The sequence below is a fragment of the Equus caballus genome, chromosome 5, assembly GCF_041296265.1.
Source record: "Equus caballus isolate H_3958 breed thoroughbred chromosome 5, TB-T2T, whole genome shotgun sequence".
NCBI lineage: Eukaryota > Metazoa > Chordata > Mammalia > Perissodactyla > Equidae > Equus > Equus caballus.
The window spans coordinates 14,690,763-14,711,158 of record NC_091688.1 but is presented as its reverse complement, the minus strand read 5'-3'; the positions used below and the strand labels follow the sequence as shown (position 1 = coordinate 14,711,158).

The following is a 20,396-nucleotide window of genomic DNA, read 5'->3' as shown; positions in this document are numbered from 1 at the left end:
GCGGACCTCAGAATCTGCATTTTAATAAGCTTCCAAAATGCACTCAAAAATTTGAGAACCACTTCATTAGGCAGAACTACTCCACAGCAAGTGTTTTATTATGTTGAGTCAAAACATGGTTCTTCTCCATTCCTATAAAGCTGAGCTTCTCGATATATGGTATAGTATTATATTAGACACTGATCCCCTTAGTCATTAGGACAGCTGCACTAACACCTGCATCAACACCCTCATTAGACATCTCCAACATTAAGCAGTATTCTCAGTTTACCCCAATGAGCTGAACAAATAGAAAATTTTGTGTTGTACTATATTTCACATTATGACGTGAAAAGATTAAAAACTACTCCAGACTTTGATCTACCAGTAGAAACAAAGGTAAAATCTATTTAGTCTTTAAAATAATAGCCCTTCAAGTAGTATAAGGCCACATTATTTCCCTTGAGTCATCCTTCTCTGGAATATTTTCATTTCCTTCAAATGCTCCTTATGTGACATGATTTCCAGATTCCTCACAAACCCATTAATCATCCTACAGATGTATTTCAGTTTGTCAATGTCCCTCAAAAAATAGTACGCCCTAAATTAAAGTTACTGCCAATGTATCATTTTAAAAAAGAGTTCAGGAGCCGGCCCAGTGGCACAGTGGTTAAGTTCACACACTCCGCTTCGGCAGCCTGGGGTTCACAGGTTTGGATCCTGAGTGCAGATATATGCACTGCTTATCGAGACACGCTGTGACAGGTGTCCCACATATAAAATAGAGGAAGATGGGCACAAATGTTGGCTCAGGGCCAATCTTCCTCAGCAAAAAGAGGATTGGCGACAGAAGTTAGCTCTGAGCTAATCTTCCTCATCAAAGAAAAAAAAAAGAGTTCAATGAGACTACTACTTGTTTTCTGTGCACTATAGGTCTATAACTATATTAAGAGCTATATTATACCATTTGTGGACATTAAGTCAGAATGTCTAAGAAACTGTATAAAACTAATTTTGCATATACTGATTCTTTTTTTAAAAAGGATTTTCTCCTTTACAAAACAGTTTACCATAGGATGTCTTTGAAGGTGACGTAACATATATTTAAAACAAGATTAAATTTTTTCAGTTATTTATCTACTTTTCATAAATCAAAGCATATGCATAATTTTCATTTATTGATTAGCCCAGAATTTTGTACACATGACCTAAACAAGTGATTAAGTTCCAGTTTAAAAAAAACCAATCATACCTTGAACAGTATCCTTGCTTGGAGAGTTCCTTGTATTTGGTAAAGGCACCTCTTTTGATTTGCTGCTCCTCATCTTGCCAATTTACCTGCAATCACATCATCAGCATTCACTAAGCATCAATATTATACTAGTAAAGAAAATGCCCTGACTTATCCTGCCTTTCAAGAAAGTCAGAAAAGAATTTAACCATCTTTAAAACTTATCTTTATACCCTCTTAAGAGTTCCTGATAAGCTAATAACTATTTTTTCCTGGAAAATTAAACCATTAAAAATTTATATCATGATGAAAAATCTATATCTGATGAAGATATGGAGAAACTGGAACTCTTGTGCACTGTTTGCAGGAATGTAAAGTGGTACAGCCGTTGTGGAAAACAGTACTGCAGTCCCTCAAAAAACTAAAAAGAAATTTACCATATGATTTAACATATGATTCAGCACAAAAGAACTGAAAGCAGGGTCTTGAAGACATACTTGTATATCCATTTTCAGAGCAGCATTTATTCACAATAGCCAAAAGATGAAAGTAACTCAAACGTCCATCAACAGATTAAAAGATAAGTAAAATGTGCTATATACATACAACGGAATATTTGTTTGTTAGTCCATGGAGTTGATTCCAACTCCTAGCGACCCTGTGTACAGCAGAGCAGAACCCTGCCTGCTCTTTTTGCACCATCCTCGCATCATCCAGCACTGTATCAGACAATGCTTGCTATTCACAGGGTTTCATGGCCAATTTTTTCCAAAGTCGGTGGCCAAATACTTCTTCCTAGTCTGTCTTAGTCTAGTAGCTCTGCTGAAACCTGTCCACCATGGGTGACCCTGCTGGTATTTGAAATACCGGTGGCATAGCTTTCAGCATCACAGTAACACACAGCCACCGCAGTGTGACAACCAACAGATGGGTGGTGTGGTTCCCTCACCAGGAAACAAACCCAGGCCCCAGTAGTGAGAGTGCTGAATCTTAATCACGAGACCATGAGGGCCAGCCTAACAGAGTATTATTCAGCCTGTAAGGAGGGAAATTTTGACACATGCTGTAAATACAGATGAACCTTGAGGACATTATGTAAGTGAAATAAGCCAGTTACAAAGACAAATACTGGATGTTTCTACTTATATGAAGTACCTAGAGTAGTCGAAATTATAGAGACAGAAAGTAAAATAGTGGTTGCCAGGGGCTGGGGGCAGGGAGGAATGGGGAGTTACTAATGGGTATAGAGTTTCAGTTTTGTAAGATGAAAATAGTTTTGGAGATGAGTAGTGAAGATGGTTGTACAATGATATATGAATGCACTTAATACCACTAAACCATACACTGAAAAATGGCTGTGATGGTAAATTTTATGTGTATTTTACCACGATAAAAAAAAATGAAAGGAAAAAACTTAGATTATGACTCAAAGAGAAAGATCACGATCTGCTTATGCTGACTAGAGAGCCTGATGATAAAAGTCATACTATATTTTCCTATGAATATAGAGGAATTATTCTGTTATAAAAGTCATATAACAATAACACAGAAAGTTTGGAAAATACAGGCTGGGAAAACTAATCCCTACTCCCACAATCATAACACAATCATTATGATATTTTGCATAGTCCCTTCTATTCTAATTTTTTTTACTGTAATCACTGTAATTTCAATTTTGTGTCCTACTTAACAGTTGGACATTTGTGTGGTTTTAAAATATATCCACAAATTCTTTGATGCTTTCTTCAAGAAAGAGAGCTTAATTTTTCTCCCACTGAATATAGGCTGGACTTAGTGATTCAGTTTTTTTTTAAAGACTCGCACCTGAGCTAACATCTGTTGCCAATCTTCTTTTTTCTTCTTCTTCTTCTTCTCCCCAAAACCCCCCAGTACATAGTTGTATATTCTAGTTGTGAGTGCCTTTGGTTGTGCAATGTGGGACGCTGCCTCAGCATGGCCTGATGAGAGGTGCCATGTCCATGCCCAGGATCCAAACCAGGGAAAGCCTGGGCTGCCGAAGCAGAGCGTGCGAACTTTAACCACTCGGCCACAGGGCCAGCCCCAAGTGATTTGCTTTTAACAGATCAAATGTGCTGGAAGTGACAATGTGTGACTTTCATGGCTAAGTCATAAAAGGCATGTCATGAGGCCAAACAGCCTTATGAAGAGGTCCATGTGGCAAACAATGGACTCTTTCTACTTATAGCCATATGAGTGACCAATCCTGGAAGTGGAGTTACACAGCAATAGATTACCAATACAATACTATGTCTCATTTTCTCTATTAAAAATAAACATATTTGTGTATATGAATTTTTGCTCATTTGAATTATTTATCTAGAATAGGATCTACAAAGTGCGTTAAAACTGAACTAAAGAATGTGAAGAACATGCTGCTCTTGAAATCCAACGTTGAACTGTTTTCCAACTTACAATAATATGAACCCGCCAGTTTTATTAGTATCTTTTAATATGGAGTATTATCTATTCTTTTTACTTTTGCTGATGAAGTAGGAAGACAACAGTTACCTTAATTTGAATTTAGCAGACTGCTAGCAGGACTAAACATTCTGCCATAGATCGTAATCTTAGCTCTTCATTTGTGAATTTTCTTTTCTCATCCTTTGCCCACTTACCTACTAGGATCTTTTCTTTTCTTTTTTGAGGAAGATTAGCCCTGAGCTAACATCTGCCACCAATCCTTCTCTTTTTGCTGAGGAAGACTGGCCCCGAGCTAACATCTGTCCCCATCTTCCTCTACTTTATATGTGGGATGCCTGCCACAGCATGACTTGACAAGCGCTGCGTTGGTCCACACACAGGATCTGAACCAGCGAACCCTGGGCTGCCAAAGCAGAACGTGCGAACTTAACGGCTGCACCAGGCAGGATCTTAATGCTCTTCTTATCAATTTATTTAATCAATATCAGTTGATTAAATAAAAAGTTTAATAAGGTCATTAAGTCTTTATTATATTTGATAAAAATAATTTTCTTCAATTAGTTGTCTGCAAAGGCAATTCAGTATGCTGAATATTAAAGACCTAAATTTAAATTTAAGAAAAGGAAAAGCCTACCTACTAAATCTAAACATGTAAAACTAAAGGCATAATTAATTTTTAAGGAGCTAATTTCACCTATAGTAAATAATTCTGGTTTATAAATTTACTAGGAAAAAACTTCAAAAATGTTCTAAAAATAAAATTTTTCATAGATTATACAATATGGCTCTAAGAAAAGTCAATCTAGATTTTTAAAAACAGTCATGTAGGATGGTAGAAAAACTAAAATCAACAAATATGCCAACAGTTTAAAATTTTTCCAACTATAAAAACTTTAATCAGAGCTGCTAACACAATTCAAAAGTTAACTCATTTTACTTTCCTTCTCATAAAGATACTTGTTTTGGTCTAGCCAACTGTCAAAATGGCAACTAAACAAACATGTTATTCTATATTATTAAATCTGTCAATGATTTGACAAAAGTTTTCTTTACGCAGACTTCACTTTAAAGTGAAAATAAATGCTAAAATAGATAGTAATTATCAATTTTCCAATGGGACAGAGAAATAGATTAAATAACCAAACACGAGATATCCAGAATCTCTATGCTTAGGGGTTAATTTTCATCAGGCTGAGACAGATGAGTAAAGTAAATGAGTAAATCTGTAAAGTAAAGATGAGTAGATGAATAAAAACAAAAGAATCTATATCTGCTTCAAAATAAAAACCCTATTAATGGTCAATCATCTTCAAATGCAAATGACTAATTATTAGGAGTATGACATTTATGTAAAATTTCATCCTGTAAATAAATTATAGTATATTCACCATTTAACAATGAAAATGAACTAATTACAACTACATACAACAAGACAGTTGGACATCACAAATGTGTTAGGTGAAGAATGCCAGAAACAAGTGTACGTGCTGTATAATTCCGTTTTTATAAAGTATCAAACAGGCAAAAATAATCTATGGTGTTATAAGTGAAGACAGTCATTATGTATGGATTGGTGGAGGTGACTAGAATTGGAGAAAGGAAGGGCTTCTAAGGTACTGATAATATTGTTTATTGATTTGGGCGCTGATTTCATGGATGTACTCAGTTTATGAGACTTCATCAAGCTGTACATTTATAAGGCTTTTTCAAAAGTATACTTCAATTAAAAGTTTTTACTCTTTCAATATAAATTGAAGTATTTATACTTCAAACTATTTTCAGATAACATGAAAGAATTATATCCTAGTTTAAGTTTATAATTATATTCAGTTCTATAATGTTTAGTCTCATGAAGCATCTCAATTTCTAAATAATCCACCTGTCAAAATCCCTTGTTATCCCATGCCCAATAAGTGAGCATTATCAATAGAAAGTATTTAAGTAGGTCTGTTCTTTATGTAAGAATATATTATATATAAAATATCACTTTTTATAAAAATTTAAAAAAAGAATACCTGAGGAAAGAGTATAATGAAAAAATCTCTTCATAGAAAGAAGAGACTCTAATCTGTCGAAACTCTACTATGTTTAAAGTATAAATCTCAATTTGCAAAATGCCTTTTCCAACCACTTTAAAGTGTTTACCAAGTCAAACACATTAAACTTATTCAAGATTATTTCTTGGGCGATAATGAAGTCACTTTCCCAGTTCAATGTTTTATAGAGAACATAACAACAACTTTACAGCCATATGGGAATTTTGGAATTATTTATTCATTGTATATCCGTATATTCTCTTTTGCCAATTTAATCTGTCAAGAATTAAGAGAGGTGGACAAAAATCTACAACTACTTTTTGTCTATTTCTCTTCATATTTCTGTAAATTAACATTTATATAGCTTGATATTATTTAGTGCATAAAGGTTCATAGTTGTCATAGTGTCATCATGAATTCTATATTTCTGCAATAAAAACTGACCATCTTTGAGAGTGACATCAGCATCATGGCAGAGTAAGCTTGCCAGTACTCTTTCCCCTCCAATACACAATCAGAAGGTCATTCATACTCCAACAGAGAACAGCCAAACACAATACAGAAAATGTCAGAGAGATCCACGCAGCCATATGACAGAGGGCGGAGAGGCTGGAGGTGGAATGGGGTAGGAGAAAACTTCACTCTCTCTCCTAACAGACTATGATCCAGGACTGTGGGAGGCCTCTGAGAGGGAAGGAACAGGGGAGGGGACGTTCATTCACAGGAACATCAAGAACTCCCAAGGACCCTTGCAGCCTAGAGGGAAGCTCTCTACCAGGGCAAAAGCTTTCGCAGGGGTTGACCCTATCAAGCCAACAACCCAGAAAAGCAGATAGCAAGAGCAGAGGGAGAAAACCCCAAGAGCAGGCAGGAGAAAGTGCCCCTCCCCCAACATGCTCAGCTCAGCTCCAGCCCCTGGGATTTCAAGCGAAGGGAGACGGCACAGAACACATGGCTCTTGACCCCGACTCAGTGGCGATAGGTGGTAACTGTGACCAAAGAATGCCAGGATGCTAAAAAAACAAAGCCAATTCCTCTAGTAATGTCAAACATTATATTATATCTCCAGACCAGAGAGACAATGACAACTACCCAGAAGTCAGTCCTGAGGATGCAGAATTATGTAATCTAAATGACAAAGAATTCAAAACAGCTATCATCAAAAAACTCAATGAACTAAAAGAGAATGTAGAGAAACAATTCAACGAGTTCAGGAGCTACTTCACAAAAGAGATTGAAACTATAAAGAAGAATCAATCAGAAATATTAGAGATGACAGACACAATGGAAGAAATAAAATGAAATATGGATTCCCTGAATACTCGAGGGGACACCACAGAGGAGTGCATCAGCAAAATGGAAGATAGACATGTTGAAATGCTCCAGATAGAGGAAGAGAGAGAACTAAGACTAAAAAGAAATGAAGAAAGAGTCCGAGAAATATCCTTCTCAATTAGGAAATGCAACATAAGAATTAAAGGTATTCAAGAAGGAGAAGAGAAGGAGAATGGAGTAGAAAGCTTGGTCAAAGAAATAATAGCAGAGAACGTCCCAAACCTAGGGAAGGAAATCTATGTGGAACAGGCTGCCAGATCTCCTAAATATGTCAATGTAAAAAGACCTACTGTGAGGGGGCTGGCCCCGTGGCCAAGTGGTTAAATTTGCACGCTCCGCTGCAGGCGGCCCAGTGTTTCATTGGTTCGAATCCTGGGCGCGGACATGGCACTGCTCATCAAACCACGCTGAGGCAGCGTCCCACATACCACAACTAGAAGAACCCACAACGAAGAATATACAACTATGTACCGGGGGCTTTGGGGAGAAAAAGGAAAAAAATTAAAAAAATCTTTAAAAAAAAAAAAAAGACCTACTGTGAGGCACATAGTGGTGAAACTGACAGAAGTGAATGACAAAGAAAGAATACTAAGGGCAGCAAGGCAGAAGAAAATAACCTACAAAGGAATCCCCATCAGGCTTTCAGCAGATTTCTCTGCAGAAACCTTATAAGCTAGGAGACAGTGGAATGACATATTCAAATATTTGAAGGACAAAAACTTTCACCTAAGAATACTCTATCCAGCAAAAACATCCTTCAGATATGATGGAGTAATAAAAACTTTCCCAGACACATAAGCTAAGGGAGTTTGTAGCCATGAGATGCCACCTGCCCCGCCCCCACAGGAAATCCTCAAGAAGACCCTCATACCTAAAAAAAAAAGGGAGAAAGGGGTTACAAAGCATGGAGTAAGGAGATAAATAGGTCAACAGAATCAGAGCAAGATAGCAAATACTCAAGTACAGCATTAAAGACAAAAGGAAGGAAAACACCGAAAACAAAGATAATCTTGTCATTTTAACCACAAACTCATAACACAAGATGGAATAAGATGTGAGAAAAACATCTTAGGAGAGGAAGAGGAAAGGGACTGAATCGGTCTAGTCTAAGGAAATTAGAGGCCATCAGAAAAGGGACTATCTTATCCACAAGATTTTGAATACAAACCTTAGGGTAACCACTAAACAAAAAAGCAGACCAGAGACACAAATAATAAATAAGGAGAAAACAAAGAAACACAACGTAAAAAACTACATAACTTGATTGGTAGACCAAAATACACAGGACGAGAAACAAAGGAAATGCAGGAGAACCGGAAAACAAGTGATAAAATGGCAGCATAAACCCCTCACATATCAATAATCACCCTAAACGCAAATGGATTGAAGTCTCCAATAAAAAGACACAGAGTGGCGAGACAGATTAAAGAACAAAACCCAACAATATGCTGCCTCCAGGAAACACATCTCAGCTCCAATGACAAATACAGGTTCAGAGTGAAGGGATGGAAGACAATACTCCAAGCTAATGGCAAACAAAAGAAAGCAGGTGTTGCCATACTTATATCAGACAAAGTAGACTCAAGATAAGACAGGTAAAGAGATACAAAGAGGGGCAGTATATAATGATCAAAGGGACATCCCATCACGAAGAAATAACACATAAATATCTATGCACCCAACACAGGAGCACCAAAGTACATAAAGCAACTATTAACAAACCTAAAAGAAGACATTAATAATAACACAATAATAGTAGGGAACCTCAACACTCCACTCACATCAATGGATAGATCATCCAGACAGAAAATCAACAAGGAAACAGTAGAATTAAATGAAAAGCTAAACCAGTTGGACTTAATAGACATATTTAGAACACTCCATCCCCAACAGCAGAATACACATTCTTCTCAAGTACACATGGAACATTCTCAAGAATAGACCACACACTGGGAAACAAAGCAAGCCTCTACAAATTTAAGAAGATTGAAATAATAACAAGCATCTTTTCTGATCACAATGCTATAAAACTACAAATTAATTACAAGAAAAAAGCTAAGAAAAGGACAAAGATGTGGAGACTAAACAACATGCTACTGAACAACCAATGGATCATTGAAGAAATTAAAAGAGAAATCAAAAATATCTGGAGACAAATGAAAATGAAAATATACCTTACCAATTCACATGGGATGCAGCAAAAGCCGTATTAAGAGGGAAATTCATTGTAATACAGACTCACCTTAACAAACAAGAAAAATCTCAAATAAGCAATCTCAAACTACACCTAATTGAATTAGAAAAAGAACAAACAAAGCCCAAAGTCAGCAGAAGGAGAGAAATAATAAAAATCACAGCAGAAATAAATGCTATTGAAAGAAAAAAGGCAGTAGGTAGGATCAATGAAACAAAGAGCTGGTTCTTTGAGAAGATAAGTAAAATTGGCAAACCCCTAGCCAGACTTAACAAACAGAAAAAGAAAGCAAGCTCAGATAAATAAAATTAGAAAGAGCAGAAATAACAACAGATACCACAGAAATACAATGGATTATAAGAGAATACTACAAAAACCTCATTTGCCAACAAAATGGATAATCTAGTGGAAATGGATAAATTCTTAGGCTCATACAACCTCCCAAAGCTGAATCAAGAAGAAACATAGGGGCCGGCCCAGTGGCACAGTGGTTAACTGCGCATGTTCTGCTTTGGCAGCCCAGGATTCTCCAGTTCGGATCCCAGATGCGGACATGGCACTGCTTGGCAAGCCATGCTGTGGTAGGCGTTCCACATATAAAGTAGAGGAAGATGGGCATGGATGTTAGCTCAGGGCCAGTCTTCCTCAGCAAAAAGAGGAGGATTGGCGGCATATGTTAGCTTAGGGCTAATCTCCCTCAAAAAAAAAGAAGAAATATAGAATCTGAATAGACCAATCACAAGTAAAGAGACTGAAACTAATCAAAAGCATTCCAAAGAATAAAAGCCCAGGACCAGACGGCTTTCCTGGGGAGTCCTACCAAACCTTCAGAGAGGATTTAATATCTATCCTTCTCAAGCTATCACAAAAAATTAGGGAAGATGGAGTGCCTCCTAACACATTCTACGAGGCCAACATTACTCTGATACCAAAGCCTGAAAAGGATAACATAAGAAAGGAAAACTAGAGGCCAATATCGCTGATGAATATAGATGCAAAAATCCTCAACAAAATACTGGCAACCCGAATACAGCAATACATCAAAAAGATCATACACCATGATCAAGTGGGATTTATTCCAGGGACAAAGGGATGGTTCAACATCCGCAAATCAATGTGATACACCACACTAACAAAAGGAGGAATAAAAACCACATGATCACCTGAATAGATGCAGAGAAAGCATTCGACAAGATCCAACAGCCATTTATGATAAAAACTCTTAACAAAATGAGGATAGAAGGAAATTACCTCAACATAATAAGGGCCATATATGACAAACCCACAGCCAACATCATACTCAATGGGGAAAAACTGAGCACCATCCCTCTGAGAACAGGAACAAGATAAGGATGCCCACACTCACCACTCTTATTCAATATAGTACTGGAGGATTTGGCCAGAGCAATTAGGGAAGAGAAAGGAATAAAAGGAATCCAAATAGGGAGTGAAGAAGTAGACTCACTGTTTGCAGATGACATGATCTTATATATAGAAAACCATAAAGAATCCATCGGAAAACTAATAGAAACAATTAACAACTACAGGAAAGTTGTGGGGTACAAAGTCAACTCACAAAAATCAGTTGCATTTCTGTACTCTAATAATGAACTTACAGAAAGAGAACTCAAGAATACAATTCCATTTACAATTGCAACAAAAAGAATAAAGTACCTAAGAATAAATTTAACTAAAGAGGTGAAGGACTTATACAATGAAAACTATAAGACATTATTGAAAGAAATAGATAAGGACATAAAGAGATGGAAAGAGATTCCATGCACATGGATTGGAGGAATAAACATAGTTAAAATGTCCATACTACCCAAAGCAATCTACAGATTCAGTGCAATCCCAAATCAGAATGCCAATGACATTCTTCACGGAAATAGAGCAAAGAATCCTAAAATTCATATGGGGAAATCAAAGACCCCAAATTGCTAAAGCAATACTGAGAAAAAAGAGCAAAGCTAGAGGCATCACAATCCCTAACTTCAAAATGTACTACAAAGTCATAATGATCAAAACAGCATGGTACTGGTACAGAAACAGGCACACAGATCAACGGAACAGAACTGAAAGCCCAGAAATAAAACCACACATATACAGACAGCTAATCTTAGACAAAGGTACCAAGAACATACAATGGAGAAAAGACAGTCTCTTCAATAAATGGTGTTGGGAAAACTGGACAGCCACAGGCAGAAGAATGAAAATAGACCATTATCTCATGTCATACACAAAAATAAACTCAAATGGATCAAAGACCTGAAGATAAGTCCTGAAACCATAAAACTCCTGGAAGATAATATAGATAGTACATCTTTGACACTGAACTTAAAAGGACCTTTTCAAATACCATGTCTTCTCAGACAAGGAAAACAAAAGAAAAAATAAACAAGTGGGAGTTCCTCAGACTAAAGAGCTTCTGCTAGGCAAAAGAAACTAGGATCAAAACCAAAAGACAACCCACCAAATGGGAGAAAATCATATATCTGATAAGGGGTTAATCTCTATAAAATATAAGGAACTCATACAACTAAACAACAAAAAAAACAAACAGCCTGATCAAAAAATGGGCAAAGAATATGAACAGACATTTTTCCAAGGAAGATATACAGATGGCCAAGAAACACAGGAAAAGATGTTCAACATTACTAAGCATCAGGGAAATGCAAACCAAAACTACACTGAGATATCATCTTATGCCTGTTAAAATGTCTATAATCACTAAGACTAAAAATAACAACTGTTAGGGAGGGTGTGGAGAGAAGGAAACCCTCATACATTGCTGGTGGGAATGCACACTGGTGCAGCCACTATGGAAAACAGTACGGAGATTCCTCAAAAAGCTAAAAATGGAACTACCGTATGACCAGCTATCCCACTACTGGGTATCTACCCAAACAACTTGAAATCAACAATCCAAAGTAACATATGTACCCCTATGTTCATTGCAGCACTATTCACAATAGTCAAGACATGGAAACAGTCCAAGTGCCCATCAACTGATGAATGTATACAGATGATGTGGTATATGTATGTGTGTGTGTGTATATATGTATACACACACACACACACAATGGAATACTACTTAGCCAGAAAAAAAGACAAAACCATCCCATTTGCAACAAGATGGATGCACCTGGAGGGAATTATGCTAAGTGAAATAAGTCAGACTGAGAAAGACAAACATCAGATGATTTCACTCATATGTGGAATATAAACAAGCATATGGACAAAGAAAACAGTTCACTGGTTACCAGGGGAAGGGGAGTGGGGGGTGAGCACAGCAGATGAAGGGGAGCACCTATGTGGGGACAGATAAGAAATAATGTACAACTGAAATTTCACAATGATGTAAACTATTATGAACTCAAAAAAACAAACACCTGACCATCTTTGTCCCCAGAGAAACGTGTTTAGTATTTAATTCTGTATGTTATGCTATTAATAAAAAGCAAGCATTGCTTTATTTTATTATATCTGCCCTATCCTTTTAATTCTAAACTTTTTGTGACACTTTATTTTAGATATATCTTATATACAAAAAATAGGTAGCATTCTTTATCCCAATGTAACAATTTTTGTCTTTTAAGGCTGAGAATGGGGAGAATAAACTTGCGTATTAATAGGCTTGTGCTAACATTTTTTGAGTATCTAATTGTGCAAAGCATTGTGTGTGACACAAAAGGAAGATGAAATGGCCTTGACCTCTACAACCTCAGAACCTAGTACAAGTATTCTTAACCTAGGGATCCATGAATGAGATTCAAGGAATTTACAAACTCTGAAATTGTATGCAAAATTCTGTACATATCATCTATGTACATTTTTCTAGAGAGGGAAATCACGGCCTTCATCACATTCTCAAAAGAATCCACTAATCAAGTGAGGTAAACACATACATTAATTAACTGAAAAATATAACAGTCTGGACAATACCATAATATGCATACAATTATCACAAAAGGAGACATTAATTCCTCTGGGGGAGATCTGTTAAAGCTTCTTGGAGGAATATCCTTAAAGACACCATATTAATTAAGGCATGCCTAATACATGTGTAGTATGAAGGAGAAAGAAGGGATAGAGACAATTTTGCATCAGGAACCCTAAGGGCATCAGTTTATCATGCTCATAAAAGTTAAGTACTGTGATCTAGTAATAAGCTTGTCACAATCCTGCACTTCCGCAAAGGTAGATAACCATGGTTTTCTATATAAATGCTTCTAAGAGTTAGACTAGATAATCCAAATAAGTTGACATTTTTAAATTTATTTCATGAATTGTATTTTTCATGGCAGAATAGCTAAGAGCCATGTTGTCAATGATTTTGACATTCAGGAAAGAGTTAACAAATTTTCAATAGCCTGTGAGACTGCTTTATTTTATGAGACATTATCTGTCAAGGTCTAAACTTAAACGATCATCAATCATCCACAAAACAGACTCTCTTCTTTACTGTTTTAATTTACTATAAATAGTTAAGGTATACCAAAAAGTGTAAGACATAATATAATACACACTCATGTACTCAACCTCTCAGTCTAAAAAACAAACTTTTATCAATTTGGCTAAAGTCCCCGGTCTATCTGTCTCTACTCATATCCATCTCCCCCCATCCAGAGATAATAACCACTATCCTGAACTCGGTATTTATCATATATATCCTCCTTTGACTCCCAAGATTTTTCAAAAGTCAAAAATGGCAATCCTTCCTATTCAACATAAAACAACTCATCTCAAATTATACCTTTAAAATGTTCCTGAAAAGCTTTGTTAAATGAAATTGTGTATGCTATTCAATCACTGTGTTTGCCTACCCATAGTCCCCTTTCTCAAGAACAACCACAACCCCCCTTCCACAACCCTGCCCCTCACCCCAGCTATAGCTAATTGGATAAGGAATGAGGAACTGATTGAAGGGTGGCCTAATCAGTCCCTGGCAAGAGGAGATCTAAGAATTCTGGAATGAAATGTTAGGCAACTACATCACTGAGCTGTGAGGAGCCAACCTGAAAAATCACGATGAAAAAGCAAGAGGAAGATCAAAGAAAAACAAGGGAGAGAACATGTGGCCTCCCCAAAAAGGAAAAAGTGGCCTTGTTCCTATGTATTTTCCAGGTCCTATAATACCAGTGCCTCATTTTCTGCCTTTGCATCCTTGAGGCCACTCTGAAGCCTTACAACAAACTTCCCTTTATTTCCCTTTATTTCTGGGGGAAAAAAAACACATCCCACAGAAAAAGAGGATCCCATGAAATCATGCAAGCCTCTAAATCATATACTTAGAGGAAAAAAGTTATTTTAAAAAGATATATTTGAAACTTATTTCAAATATACTATAGAAAAAAATGTGTTAAGAAATATACTGTTTTAGGGGCCGGCCCCAGGGCCAAGTGGTTGACTCTGCTTCTGCAGCCCGGGGTTCACCAGTTCGGATCCTGGGCGGGGACCTAGCACCACTCACCAAGCCATGCTGAGGTGGTGTCCCACATAGAAGAAACAGGAGGATCTACAACTAGGATCTACAACTACGTACTGGGGGGCTTTGGAGTGGGGGGGGGAGGAAACATAACAGATATTAGCTCAGGGCCAATCTTCCAAAAAAACACTGACCAGCTTCAACTAGTTTAAAAAAAGAAAGAAAAAGAAATATACTGTTTTAAAAAAGAGAGAGAGATGGGGCTGGCCCCGTGGCCGAGTGGTTAAGTTCGCACGCTCCGCTGCAGGCGGCCCAGTGTTTCGTCAGTTCGAATCCTGGGCGCGGACATGGCACTGCTCATCAAACCACGCTGAGGCAGCGTCCCACATGCCACAACTAGAAGGACCCACAACTAAGAATATGCAACTATGTACCTGGGGGCTTTGGGGAGAAAAAGGAAAAAAATAAAATAAAATCTTTAAAAGAGTTTTAAAAAAAAAAAAAAAAGAGACAGAGAATACAGAAAATTTCAAAAGCTCAATGACAGTTCCTTTCAGAGAAGGTTATCTCCAGGCACCAGAAAACATTTTTTTTAATCCACTGATGAAATTTAGCCTTTATCTTTCAAATTCATCATCTTATATATAGTCAACTAAAAAGTCTACTTTCTAAACCAAAAATCTAAAGTCTAAAAAATTATTTTGCCTGCTTTAAGGGTTTATTTTTATGAGTCTCAGAACTAAATTTAAACGTTAAATATATGTCCAGAAAATCTAGGCAATATATCTTTCTAGTAATACAATTTTCCAGTTGGGTATAACACTAGTCTGTTAACATTTGGAGTTTTAAGTTTCATCTTGAAACTCTCACTACTCTTGGGATCAATAAAACATATCTCCCCTATTTCCCTTACCTCTTTTTTTTTTCTTTGATTGACAGTTTCTCTACTTTTGCCCAATTCATCAGTGGTAACATTTCCAAAGGTTCCATTCCTAGGCCTCTTCTTTTCTATCTCCTTCCTCCCAGGAAATTTCACACACTTTCATGGTTTCAACTACTTCCTAAGTATCATCATATTTCTGTTCTAGATCTTTCTCCAAACTCCGGACCCAAGTTTTCAGTCCAGTAGATAGTCTACTTCAAAGTCCCACTGACACTTCAAATTTATCAAGTTCAGAACCAAATTCACTATCATCTATCTTCAAAATTGTTCCTTCTTCGATGGGCACGGATGTTAGCTCAGGGCCAGCCTTCCTCAGCAAAAAGAGGAAGACTGGCAGATGTTAGCTGAGGGCTAATCTTGCTCAAAAAAAAAAAATTGTTCCTCCTTCTTACTCTCTTAGCAAATGGGATTATCATGCATCCAGCTCATCTTTGACATTCCTGCCTCTCCCTCACTCCATCATTTACTGAGTTACCAAGTCAATACCATCTTTGAGATGTTTCTCTGTTATGATATATAAAATACGCCTCCATAAAGCTTTTGAAAAACTTTTTTTTAATATTTCTCTCTCTCTCTTCTTGCCTCCGTTCAGAGCATCATCTTTAGCCTAAATTATGGTAAAAGCTTCCTAAATTATTCTGGTCCTAATCTATTCTCCATACTGCAACCAAAGTTATCTTTCTAAAACAGAACTAGCAACTCTGCTTTTATAACTTCACTGACTATCACCTATGGGATGAAGTTCCAAATTCCTTAGCATGACGGAACTCAGAACCTTTCACAACCTTAATCTATAGTCTTACCCCTTGCTATCTGCACTTTATACCAATTGTTTCTGTCAAATGGCCATACCTAGAGTGCATTCTCTGAATATCCAGAAATTTTCATTATCTCCATATCTTCTTTTCCCAAATTTCTCAGAGAGTAATACCCTTCGAGGCCAAACTCAAATGTCATCTCGTACAAATCTTTTCCAGATTGTTCCTTCACAGAATTACTACTCCATCTGTTTCCCATAGCATTCTGTTCACTTTTTATAGCCCTTATAGTTATACACACACACACACACACACACACACACATCATTCATTCATTCAATGAACATCTGTTGAGCACTTAATGCTCCTAATCTAGTGGAGGAGACATACATATAAACAAATAGGATACAACGTGATGAGTTATATAATAAAGTTACAAATAGCACATATGTATCAGTCTCCCCACAAGGCTGTACAGTCCTTAAGGAAGGTATCTTCTTATTCATCTCCATATCAACAGAGCCCTTCAATGAACAGATAAACAAATGGCAGTGTTGGAAGCTGTTACAATCTCACTTTAAACAGAAAAGAATAAAGAGGGCTGCCAGTGAAAGGACAAATAGGGAGAGGACTGGGGTAAATCAATAAAAATAACAAGAAAACACGATCAAAGAAGCAGAAGAGGTGGTTAAAAAGTCAGGCCTCAAAAACTATTCATAAGACAGGAAGAGGAACACAATAAACATGTAGCAGCAGGCCAGTAAGCTATGGAATAAAAGAAATGGAAAACAAAGGAATGGAATTCATATACTATTTTGCAAGTAGCCTGTAAGAATATATGGTAAAATAAACTACAAGGCACACACAAAAAAAAGTATAATTGACCTTGCTGATGATAACAGGGCAAGGAAGAGGGCTACAGGTGGCCATATAATAAACTAAATGTATGATGCCATGGCAACAATAGGAGTCATTCAATAAAAGCACATCATCATTAATGTGCAACGAATCAGAAGACTAGAGCAAAAGACAATGCTATTGCTCTGGCTATAACCAAGTAAAAGCCTTATTACAATTAGGCCAAAAAATAATATAAGAACTACGTATAAACTGAATTGGAGGTTCATTTATTCACTCTCTGGACATAAACAAGGTAATGAGCAGTTAAACTGGAGCAATAAAACACTGTCATCTGGAGTCACTGAACAGCAGAAACTACTCAGAAAGGGAAGATATTTCTCCAAGCTACCACCCAGAGCAAAGATTAATTACTAGACCATGGCTTCAAACTCTCAAAAAATCTTAGTGTTTCTTAGGGGGTAATGGTGTGGCCCCAGCTGAAGAGATTACGTGCAGGAACTGGAGGTACCACTGCCAACTAACAGGTGACAACTTTGCAAGCACATCTACCTGTTAAGAATTCTGTGCCTGTTAGCAATCAAGTTCCCTGATTCTGGAAGTATGGTGATGACACTGAATGCCCATCCTCAACAGACCTGAACTCTACCTGATCTATACTGAAACCCAGTAACAAAGATTCCAAGATGCAAGAGTCTCCCATGGACAGTAAGAAGCCAGAACCCAAACATGGAAATTGAAATAATTGGAATTAGAAATCCAAGCACATTGTCCTAGATCATATTCAATTAATTCAATCAGGAAACTTAATGTATTCCTTCTCCTAAAACCGACACCATACCATTCCTTCTCCTAAAATCCCACGGGTTAATGTGAGCTGAAAGGGGAAGATTGGGTTCTTAATACTTCTTTTTCTCTACTATAATCTCTGGTTCTTTCATTCACTAGTACAGTCTCACTTAGGAAAATCTGCTTAAAATTAGGGAAACATTTATAATCATTCCTAAAAAAATCTGGTATATCTCTTCAAATATTAGTAGCACATTTTCCTCTTTTTCCCATTCACCGCCTATTTCCTTCTATGATATTTATCCCTCTTACTTCTTTTCTGTTTTCCACATTAATCACTTATCTGACTTCCTCCCTCCCTTTCTCATCGTTAATTTCCTATTTTTACATCTACTATTCATACATGTTTATGATTAACTTTTCTAAATCTAAAAAAGATACTCTATGAGTAAACCTACAACATAATAAAATTTCTCTCAAAACTCAAAAAGACCTTTACCACACTGAATGAGATATTGGATATATACATGTATACACACACACATATGAATAGACATTTATTAATACAAATTATGATAATATGCTTGGCTTTTTAAAAAATTTGAGCACATGATGTGAATTAGTATTAAGGATAATGCTCAAACTATTAGTCTTAAGATGCCAGTATAACATATCAAAATGCCCCTTTAACCATAGTCATCATATCTGCTAACTATTTAATCCATGGCAAATAGGGCCACACAGAAAACATCCTTTGCATTTAAATATCTTTTAAATATAATACTTTAAAATCATTACTCCCCTTTCAACTTCTGTAACTAGTTTTTTAGCCTATAAAGATAACTCTCTCCCAAATAACCCACACAAACATTCTCAATCATTTCCATTGCAAGTGAGTTTCAGAGCAGCCACACATGCCTTCCTCCAAGCAGCAGAAGAGTTCTTGTCTCCTGAGCCTGCTTTCTCAAGCAGCTCTAGGAGAATCACCTGGATCACATGTTAAAAACAGATGCTAAGGCTTCACCCCCCGCCCCAAGAAATTCTGAATCAGTGGGTTTGAGAAGACGCCAAAAACCTGTATTTTTAAAGGTCTACAAGGAGGTCAATACACAGCCAGCTTTGAGAACTACAGCTTTAGAGATTATCTTCAATTCTACTCTTTGAAGCTTGAAGCCTCCAAAACCACTGTTGACTCCATAAAGATGAGCATCAGTGCAGAGAACGAATCCTGTTCCCCAACCACCTGAGAACATCTCTCTTCCAAAGTTCCAGAACACTTGACAGTAACAATCCCTTTAAACCAAAAGCCAAAATTACAGATCTCTATGGGAGGTGACCATGAGGGCAGTTAATAGTCAATAATCATAGCTACCATTTTCAGTGTTCCGTCTACGTGGGCCAAGGACTACACTGTTTTCCGGATATTATGTTCAATCCCTGTCACAACCCATGAGACAACTATCTGTACATCCATTTTACTGATGAAGAAACAGTATCAGACAGACTATGGAATTAGTCCAAGGTCATTCAGCTAATAAATGACAGCACTGGAAATCAAATCTAGATCTTTCAAACCTCTGACAGCATTGTAATGGTCATTCACATACTGCCTCTCATAACTTTCAAACTCAGCCACAATCTATAAACAATCCCCTATCCTCTCTCATAATTTCATCATAAAACACCCTGCTTTCCCACTTAAGATTCTATTCTCTTTAGAACTTCTGTTGCATTAACTTCAATGCACTTTAACTTCTTTAGAGGATGCTTGTTTAACCTACATGCCTTGACTGTTACCAAACTCACCCCAAAGGACACGGCTTCCTCACAAACGTCTACAGATGAAGCTTTTTATTCTCTCCTCCCTCTTTAACAGGGCAGGTAAGGTGTTTTAGCAAACTCCTTGATCCCCCCATTGTTGCATCAGACTGTATTCTTCCACTCATGAAAAACCTTTTCCTCAATCTGATCCATACCATCCATTCATTCAACAAATATTTGCCGAGTGCCAAGCATGTAGTAGGAATGAATAGTGCTAAGCAGTAGGGATACAGGAATGAAAAGAACAAACATGGTCCCCATACTCAAGGAGTCTAAAGGCTTGCTCGCAGGGTTGATATTCAACAAATATTACAAATGGGATGAAAATAATGAAGGAAAAAATGCAAGTGCTATGGAAGCATATAACAGAAGAAAGTCATCTAATCTGGGAGAGGAAAGTGTCATCTAATCTGGGAGAGGAAAGTGTCATCTAATCTAAGACCTAAAGGATGAATAAAGGAGTTACCTAAGGGTAGGCAGGAAAGAGCTTTCGAGACAGTAGGAACAATAGGTGGAATGGCCTTGAGACAAAAAAGACATGACAGTGTAAAGAAGCCAAAAGTCCCACGTGTTGGAGAGGGA

The 20,396-nt window shown here is 37.0% G+C and overlaps 1 protein-coding gene across 4 annotated transcripts in view; it reads right to left on the bottom strand.

Moving 5' to 3' along the window:
* The window catches only part of CEP350 (centrosomal protein 350), a 160,223-nt gene that overhangs the window by 127,683 nt on the left and 12,144 nt on the right, over positions 1 to 20,396 (bottom strand). For all 4 annotated transcript variants that reach the window (XM_014739627.3, XM_070267826.1, XM_014739626.3 and 1 more), the window contains exon 2: positions 1,232 to 1,317. In XM_014739627.3, the coding sequence (XP_014595113.2) occupies positions 1,232 to 1,304 (73 nt within the window). In that variant the 5' untranslated portion in view covers positions 1,305 to 1,317. The remainder of the gene's footprint in view (positions 1 to 1,231; positions 1,318 to 20,396) is intronic.